The sequence below is a fragment of the Benincasa hispida genome, chromosome 6, assembly GCF_027475165.1.
Source record: "Benincasa hispida cultivar pf3 chromosome 6, pf3_genome.v1.1, whole genome shotgun sequence".
NCBI classification, from domain to species: domain Eukaryota; kingdom Viridiplantae; phylum Streptophyta; class Magnoliopsida; order Cucurbitales; family Cucurbitaceae; genus Benincasa; species Benincasa hispida.
In genome coordinates, this window is record NC_143483.1 from 34,161,654 (window position 1) to 34,170,990 (window position 9,337).

The 9,337-nt window shown below is 43.9% G+C and overlaps 1 protein-coding gene and 1 pseudogene across 1 annotated transcript; both read right to left on the bottom strand.

Moving 5' to 3' along the window:
* Positions 1 to 545: 545 nt before the first annotated feature.
* LOC150035614 (uncharacterized) lies at positions 546 to 1,514 on the bottom strand. The gene has a single exon (XM_090314374.1). It carries the CDS (start codon positions 1,512 to 1,514, stop codon positions 546 to 548), a length of 969 nt encoding a protein of 322 aa, XP_090170500.1.
* Positions 1,515 to 2,932: 1,418 nt separating this feature from the next.
* LOC150035615 (uncharacterized) lies at positions 2,933 to 6,851 on the bottom strand (annotated as a pseudogene).
* Positions 6,852 to 9,337: the final 2,486 nt, after the last annotated feature.

A 9,337-nucleotide genomic window follows, 5' to 3' on the forward strand; every position in this document is an offset into this window, starting at 1 on the left:
AGATGGAGGAGCATCGATGAAGCCTCTGAACTTGAAGATTGAAGAGCAACGAAGTTTAATTTTAAAGAGGGAGCGAAGCGCATTCCAAGTGTGTGCCTTTTATTTACTGTGTTGGCTCCTTACGAGGGACGAACATCTTCAATCCATTGTGTTGCCCCCAATAAAGATGAACATCTTCAATCTAGAGTGTCATTTTTTAATGGGGATGATCAACATCAATCTAGTATCATAATTAGGTGGTTGTGGTACCTTTTCTGATCGACTAAACTTAAATTTATTTAAGTTTCCTTCGTACCTTTAAAGAAAAGAATCAAATCATGACATAGTTCAAGTTTTTTTTTTTTTTTTTTAACTGGACTGAACTTGAATTTCCTTTCAAGCTGCCTACATACCCTTCTTAATGATAGGGATCAAGTCATAATGTAGTTCAAAAAGATTTTATTTTTTTATGCGCATCTGAACTTAAATCTCTTTAAATTGCCTACATACCCTTTATAATGACAGGGATCAAGTCGTAACGTAGTTCGTAAAAAGGTTTTTTTTTTTTAAGCGTAAAACTTCTTGAGAAACTTGCCGTTGATTGGGCTAATTCTTAGCCCACCTTGATCAACTATCTTGTACGCTCCGTTTGTGTAGACTTCTTTGACAACGTAGGGCCCATCCCATTTAGGTGTAAACTTATTCCCCGTATGTCTTGTCGTGATAATTGGTCTCCTTATGGTGAGCACTAGATCATCGAATTGAAAGGACCGAGGCTTTACATGTTGATCGAAGGCTTTAGACATTCGCGCCTGGTAACATTCCAACGCTTGTTGAGCTTCTAATCGTTTTTCACCATATGCTTCCAACTCTTGGAGCCGCAGTTTGGCGTTGTCTTCTGTAGTCAGCCCTTCTTGCACCGCCATTCTTAGTGATGGAATTTCTCTTTCCAAAGGAAGGATAGCTTCTACCCCATAAACGAGAGAGTACGGGGTGACTCCTGTATAGGTACGGTGAGTGGTGCGATAAGCCCACAACGCTTCACCAATCTTCTCCTGCCAATCTCTCTTCAACTTGGAAAAAATTTTCTTCAGCAGGTTGCACAATCTCTTGTTAAATACCTCAACCAACCCATTTACGGCGGCGTTATATATGGATGACTTGTACTGCTTGAATTTGAATTTTTCACACAACCTGTCCATCAAACTGTTAGAGAATTGTCTTCTGTACCGATAAATGATATAAGTGCGGATAAAATCCACGACGTTTTCTTTCTTAGCTTCCTTTAGCGCGATAGCCTCAACCCATCTTGAGAAGTAATCAGTGGCTGTGAGGATGTAGGAGTGCCCTGCTGACGACTTAGGTGTTATCGGGCCGACTAGATCAAGCCCCCACGCTTCGAAATGCCACGAGGCTATGGTCGAATGCAGAGGCTCGGGCGGTTGATGAATGAAATTCCCGTGATATTGACAGGCTTCACACTTATTTGCATGATCCATCAAGTTCTGGATCATTCCCGGCCAATAGTAACCCATTCTTTTCAACTGGAACTGTAGCTTTGGTCCAGCTTGATGCGCGCCGCATACGCCTAAGTGTGCTTCCTCCAAAGCCTTCGCTGACTCTTCTTTACTGAGGCATCGAAGGAAAAGTCCTTCAAGGGATCGACGATATAAGACCCGTTTGTAGTAAATGAAATGCGCGGCCCTTCTTCGAACCCATTCGGGAGCGTTCCATGCTCAAGGTAATCTATGATGGGCTTCTTCCAGTCTTCCTCGCTGGCTAGGTAGACTGATATCACATTCGTTTTCCCATATGCAATCTCAACCGAAGGTACAACCCATCTCCGCCAAAGCGATATATTAAGGGGCACATTATCCAGGTCTGTTAAGGCAGTGACTAGGTTTGACAAGGCATCCGCTTTCTTGTTCTCCGTCCTCCGGACATGTTCCGTCACACTTTCAAACTTTTCCATCAACTGGCGAGCGTAAGTGAAGTAGGGTTTTAAGTTGTCATGCTTCACCTCGTACTAGTATAAGAGTTGATTGATTATCAACTTTGAGTCCCCGAAGATTTCTATACAAGCTACTCCAATCTCTAAGGCCATTTGGAGACCAATTATCAAGGCTTGGTATTCAGCGACGTTGTTTGAGCATAACTCGATAAGTGCGAAGCTATAAGGTAGCATGTGCTTTTCTGGCAAAATGAGGATGATACCTGCCCCCGCACCACTTTTTCGTGCCACACCGTCAAAGAACATAACCCACGGCTCTGAGGTTTCTATGAAGAGAACTTCGTCATCGGGTAAGTCTTCACTTAACTCCCAATCCGATGGAACTGGGTGATCTGCCAGGAAGTCAGCCAATGTCTGCCCTTTAACTACCCTTTGTGGTACATAAACAATATCGTACTGTTGAAGCATGATTGCCCACTTGGCTAAACGTCCCGAGATGATCGGCCTGGACAAGACGTACGTGATGGGATCGGCTTTCACATTTAAGTGGACTGTGAAGGCCTGCATGTAGTGCCTCAACTTATCTATGGCAAAGAAGAGCGCAAGGCAAATCTTCTCTATAGGGGAATAATTGCTCTCGGCTCCATTCAGGGTCCTACTTATGTAATAGAGAGCGCGTTCTTTTCCCTTTTCTCTTTCTTGTGCCAATAGTGCCCCCAGTGATCTCTCTTGTGTTGCAATGTACAGTATCAACGGCTTGCCCGCTATTGGGGCTTCTAAGACAGGAGGGCTAATCAGGTACCTCTTTATGCTATCGAAAGCATTTTGGTAGGCCTCATCCCATTCGAATTTCTCTCCCTTTCTCATCAGTCTTTGAAAGGGTTGACACCGCCCTGCCAGGTTAGAAATAAACCTCCGGATGTAAGCCAGACGTCCCTGCAAACTTCTCAACTCATGTAGATTCCTTGGCCTTGGCATCTTCTGGATGGCATCGATCTTGGATTAGTCTATCTCTATCCCTCGATCTCTCACAACGAAGCTCAGAAACTTTCCTAAAGTTACGCCCGCGCATTTGAGGGGGTTCATCTACTTTCGCAGGTGATCGAACACGGTTCTTAGATCTTTCAAATGGTCATGTCGTCGCTTGGTCTTGACCACAAGGTCATCCACATAACACTCCACGTGTTTATGCAACATATCGTCAAACACCTTCTGCATGGCACGTTGATAAGTAGCACCGGCGTTCTTCAACCCGAAGGGCATTATCTTGTAACAATATATCCCTTTTGGGGTTCGAAATGCCATCATTTCCTCGTTTTCAAGGGCCATTCATATCTGGTTATACCCGGAAGATCCATCCATGAAGGATAAGGCCTCATGTCTCGTTGTCGCATCGACCATGATCTCTATGATGGGCAATGGAAAATCGTCTTTCAGGCATGCGCTATTTAGGTTACGAAAGTCTACGCAAACACAAAGTTGTCCATTCTTTTTTCTAACCAGGACAATGTTGGCTATTCATGTTGGATATTTAATTTCACGAATGAACCTGGCCTCAATCAACTTATTGACCACAACCTCAATTTGGGGGATAAGTTCTGGCCAAAAACGTCGTTGAGCCTGCTTAACAGGTCGACACCCTTGTTTGATCGCGAGATGGTGGACTGCTACTTTTGGATCTAGTTCCGGCATCTCTTTGTATGACCAGGCGAAAACATCCCCATATTCGGTGAGTAGATTCATGTACTCGTCCTCTTCCTCTTCCGAGAAGAACGCACTGATGAAAGTCGAACGTGGTTCTTCTATAGTGCCCAGATTCACCTCTTTTAGCTCGTCTCCCGTGGATTGACCACCGTCCTCTAGACCTTATGAAGCGTCCTCCACTTCCTCTTCGGTCATACCCTCTTCGGATTCTTCGGTGATTGTGATGTGGTGGCACGAAGTTTCACCTTTCTCATGCTCTAAATTTCCATTCTGAGAGTTGGTAAAAACAATTTCGTGCCTCTTTACTTTGAGCGTCCCCTCACTTGTGTTTAGAGTAACGAAGGTTTTTCTCTTCATGCGTGAAGGGACGGTACTACTATTTCTCCATCACTTCTTGCCTCTCCTCACAGCTTCTAGTCCGATGACGCTTCAATGTTTTTAAAGTCAATTCGTTGTCAGATGGATGCTCGGGGTATCGGCCCCCTTTTTCTTATGGTTATTTCGGGGGTGTCAGCGCAAGCTTTTCCCTTCTCCTTTGTCTTACAAGGGACATATTGGTCGAGGGGATCTTCAGCCTTATCGTGCTTCAGGTGATCAAAAACAAGAGCGTGGGGTTTTCCTTCGTTCTCCGTCAGAACTACGCCTAGTCTTCCGAAGGCCGACTGTCGCTCTACCACCAGCGATTGACAAATGATGTCCTCATTTCCTTCATTTGGCAGAGTCAACCTTCGAAAAAGTGAACGTCGAGTGACTCTGGGAATAGTATGTGGGCTTTCCCCTTCTGCTTCTGTCATGCTTAACCTCTCCTAGATCAAGGCGCGTGCGGCAGATGGTCTAATACGGTCGAAGGCTGAGGCTCTTTTATCTTTGCCCTTCTTTTCTCCTGTATCATCGACTTCTTCTGCAGCGATATGATTGTTATTGGCCACTTTCCCCTTCGCCTTTCTGATTACGCGGACTGGCTCTGACAGCTCATATCCGAGTCTCGCCCTCGACATGGGTATATCGTGTCCTTCTTGCTAAAGCTTCTTTTGGGTTGGCGAGAGTCAGGGTTGCTCATAAATCTTCAAACTCTTGAACTCAGTGTGCGTTGTGAAGTCGTAGCCCGCCTTCGCCAATAGCTTGTAAGCCTTGGGATCGAATCCATCTTTAGTTCGCTTCTCGGGTAGCTTTAACCCTGTCATTTCCGCCTCCGGCTCGCGGACTTTCTGCTTTGTTATCGACGTGAGGGGTGTGACGAAACTCTCCTTCAGAATTTCTATGTCTCCAACCTGAAAACCTTTTGAGCATTCCGTAAAAGGTGACTCACCCTTTTTTCATCTCGACAAAGGGACATAGCGCAGAATCGGAGGTTTTGAGGCTTTTTCGCCCCTCACACGGGTGTTTCTCCAACGTCGAGGGATATTCTACTCTCTTTAGTGTTAAAGGCTTGTACCTTGCTACCCGCCATTTTCTCTGTGTCTATTGGCGACCTCGACAGGGATCCACCTGCTTTTTTTGCCAACAAGTTCTCTGCTGGCATAGTCTCATCGGAATTCTCATTCTTTAGGTAAAACTTTGCATATGTGAAGTGAGACTCGGCCTCGAAAAACAGATTAGAATCTACTTCAACCTTCTTAATCCTGTCTTGGTAAAACTTGAAACACTAATGTAGTGTCGATGTAATCACACATTCCTATGAATCTAAGGGCGTCCCAATAACAGCTTGTAAGTGGTCTTTGAGTCTATCATATGAAACAGCGTGTTGGCCTTCAGATCGCCAATGAGGAGTTCCAAGCGTATCATGCCTATCGCCCTTTGACTGCCTTGATTGAAACCCTGAATTACTATTTTGTTATTTGATAGCTCTTCCATGAGTATGCCCAACTGTTTCATAGTCGTCTTAGGCATTATATTGATGGCGGATCCGTTGTCGATGAGGATTCGACCCACTCTCTGTTCCCGAATGTATCCAGAGACGTACAAAGGCCTATTATGCAATTTGGATCCCAGTAACAGATCTTCATCTGAGAAGCCTATGGATGTGCAACACGAGGCATAAGCATGTGATGCGGAGGTCGATGCACCAGAGGCATTGGATTCTAACAGTGCCTCAATGAGGGTCGTCTTAGCTTTTTGTGGTAGTGAAAGTATGTTATCTATGTTGAACGGTGATGAACCCTTTGGTTCTCCTGTCGACTTTAATGGGCCTGGAACGGTATCTTCGTCCTCCCTGATACTGACAACATGACATACAGCAACCTCTGGTGTCTCCTCCGAATTTCAATCGCAGAAGTTCTTCAGGAGGAAATCTGCTAACGTCATTTGTTGTCTGGGACGAGGAACATCCTCGTCTCTCTCATCAATAGCTTTGGGCCTCCAAGCCTTCTTTCTACCCTTCCTTTTTTGTGTCTTGCTCCCTTTCTTGTAGCTTCTATGAGAGTGTAGCCCTTTTTGGGTAGAGTTCAGTCTTTCCTTCTTATGGTGCGCCACAAGAACCCAGCCTTTGTTATCTTCATCGTCAGCGCACTCTCCTCCGTTTTGAGGATTTGTAGCTTGGACCTCCTGCTGAAACCGTACTTCCATAGGCTCGAAGGTCCCAAACTGAACTGAGCTCTCCCTTTCTTCATAATATATGATTGGTGCCGCCACGCTTATAGCTACCGTCACTGCAGCATGATTCGTTTGGACCACCTCGTCTAGATCTAGCTCTATTTTCCTCTCACAGGCCAATTTGAGGATCAATTCCTTCAGTACAAAACATTTTTCAACTGGGTGGCTAACGACCCTGTGATACTTAGAGTAGTTGGGATCATCCACTTTGCCAGCCTGTTTCGGTCGTTTACATTCTGGTAGCTGGATAAGGTGGTTCTCTAGTAGTTGCTCAAGCATATCTGCAAAATCAGAGTCGGGGAACGGGTAGACTTTTTCCTATCATTCCTTCAGGGTTAGGCGATGTCTTTCGCCTCCTTCGTCTTTCTTTTCTATCTTCTTCTCTTTTCCTTTCGAGGAGAACTTCAACGGGGTCGTATTAATGACCATTGATTTCTTTGTGGCACCTTTCACAATTTTCTCAATGCCCTTCACCTCCTTCTTGTTTTTCTTCGGTTTGTGGCTCAGGAAGTCCCTCGTTCCTCTTTTGGCAATACTTAGCTCCATGTCATGGGCATGGGTCGCCAATTCTTCAAAGGTACGGGGCTTTATTCCCTGCAGGATGTAGAGGAGTTCCCAGTGCATACCCTGTGTGCACATTTCTACAGCAGATAATTTGGTGAGTCGCTCTTTGCAATCCAGACTTAGAGCTCTCCATCGGTTGATATAGTCGACGACCGGCTCCCCTTTCCGTTGTTTGGCATTTGTCAACTCCATCATGCTGACGGTGCGCCTAGTGCTGTAGAAGCGATTCAAGAATTCTCTTTCAAGTTGCTCCCAGCTGTCAACCACCTCAGGCTCTAAGTCTGTGTACCAGTCAAAAATGTTTCCTTTGAGGGTTCTGACAAACTGTTTGACTAGTAGATCTCCCCCTGTTCCCACATTCTCGCATGTTTCTACGAAGTGGGCGATATATTGCTTTGGGTTACCCTTTCCGTCGAATTGTTGGAACTTTGGGGGTTGGTACCCTACAGGCATTCTCAGATTGTCGATCCTCTGGGTGTATGGCTTGAAATATATGAAGGAAATTTAAGCTGACCCTCCATATTAAGCTCTTATGAAGGTCATGATCATGTCTTGCAGTTGTTGGACTGACAGAGAGGCCACCGAGTCTGACTGTCGCCCTTGGTTTTCTTGCAGCATGGTCTTCCCTTTGTTAGTTCTTTGATTGTAGGTGCTTGGTTGGATTCAGCAGCCTCTCGAGACTATATTTGTTCTCTCAGGGCAGCGATCTCATGGTCTCGCTCCTCAACGGCTTTCATCAGAAAGTTAATCTTCCTTTCCATTTCTGCCATAGCAGCTTCTGCCGTCACATCTGCCATCAAGTCAGAGATCACATCTGGCGGTGAATCTCTTTTCGACTTGCCGGAGGCGGAAATAGAGTTGTCAAACAAGGGGTTTTCCTTGATGACAACCCTGCCTTATGGGGATTCCATCATTTTCCTCAAGATGTTGTGGGCAATGAGGGAGCTTTGTTCTTACTCCTGCATGACTTCTCTTGAGCGGCTATGGGTGACAGGTCCCATGTATGAGCCATTTGTGGAGGAAGCCTTGGATGTCATCTTCTTAGGTGTCATTTGCCTTGTTTGGATGCTAAGAGAGAGATGAGAGGTAGAGATGTCCCACTGGGCGTGCCAATTTGTTCACATGAGGCTTCCAGAGAAACTTGTTTCGTGGAGTTGAACTTGAGTTGGTGTTGATATTAAAGTCGATTTGATGCGATGTAGTTCGATCTCTAATACTTGATCCTCTGATTCTCTCTCAGTTAGGTGGATGTGCTTGACTTGAAGAAGAAAAACACTGAACGTTCTTGAAGTATAAGTCTTGGAAGAGTCTTCTTTGTGTCTTCAAGGGTCTTCTGTCTTCTAGGAGTGGAGTCTTGGAAGTCTTCTGTTTGTTGATGAATTCTCTGCTCTCTGAATGTAGAAAATGCTTGTATCTTCAAAGGACTTCAGTCTTCATAAGGCTTGCATCTTCAAAGGGCTTCAGTCTTCAGAATACTTGTATCTTCGAAGGACTTCAGTCTTCAGGTGTGATCAACTTCAGAAGTCAAGAAGTCTTCTAGTTATAGAGAATTCCTTATAATCTCTCTGGAGTATAGAATTGTTGACCCCTCCAAATGAGGATAGCTTCTCTATTTATAGAGTTCATAGGTGGGCTTCGTGGGCTTAGGCTTGGTTGGTCCATATACCTAGCCTTTGGGCCCAATTAGTTGGATTTGGGCTTGATTTGACATTTGGGTTAAATTCAACCCATTTTTTGGCTTAGTTAGACTTTAACCCATACAATAATATCAAATTGGGTCAAATTAATCTTATATGATTCAATGGTTATGATGAAACCACGTGGCGTCATCGAAATTTGTCTTCAACTTCAATTCGGGACATATGTCAACTTCTAATTAGACCCAAATTTAATGATTTAAAATTTTATCATTAATTTAGTAAATGACGTGGCAACTTGTGATTGGTCCAAAATTTCTCATTCAACAGTAACAATGGATATAAGATAATAATTTATTTATTTTCTTTATAATTTGAATTATATGTGTGGAAGGGAAAATTAAACCTAATTAACCTAATTAAATCAAAGGTAGTTAAGCTAAGAAAATGCTTTAATTAACTTGACCCATTTGAGCTAAGAATGAAAGTCGAGCTAAGAGAGCGAGCTAAGCTGGAAGATTGAGTTAAGAAAAGCAAATCAAGTTCGACAAATAGCTCGAATTAGGAAGCCAGGCTAATAGGCTTTTAGGTGATTTTTTGCCATTTAAACCAAAGTTGTGAAGTATGCTTCTTAGTCGGGCAAAATAATAAAATATATATATTTATATATAAAAAAATTAAAAAAAAAAAAAAGAGAGATAATGGGAGGAAGGGGCGGCAGTATGCTTGCCCTTCTCCTTTACAAGGCAGCCCGGCTGCCATTTTTCTCACAAGGCAGCCGGGCAGCCAAGTAACTACCTTTTGATAGAAAAAAGGTCGACAATTTGCCGACTCCACCCTTTAAATTTGCAATATATACATATATATTAAGTATTTATTAGTAGAACTTTACATGGATTGATTGTGCAAA

Bases quoted from the DNA above. Each gene is read 5' to 3' on its own strand.
- LOC150035614 (XM_090314374.1), bottom strand. From the start codon at position 1,514: ATGGGTTACTATTGGCCGGGAATGATCCAGAACTTGATGGATCATGCA.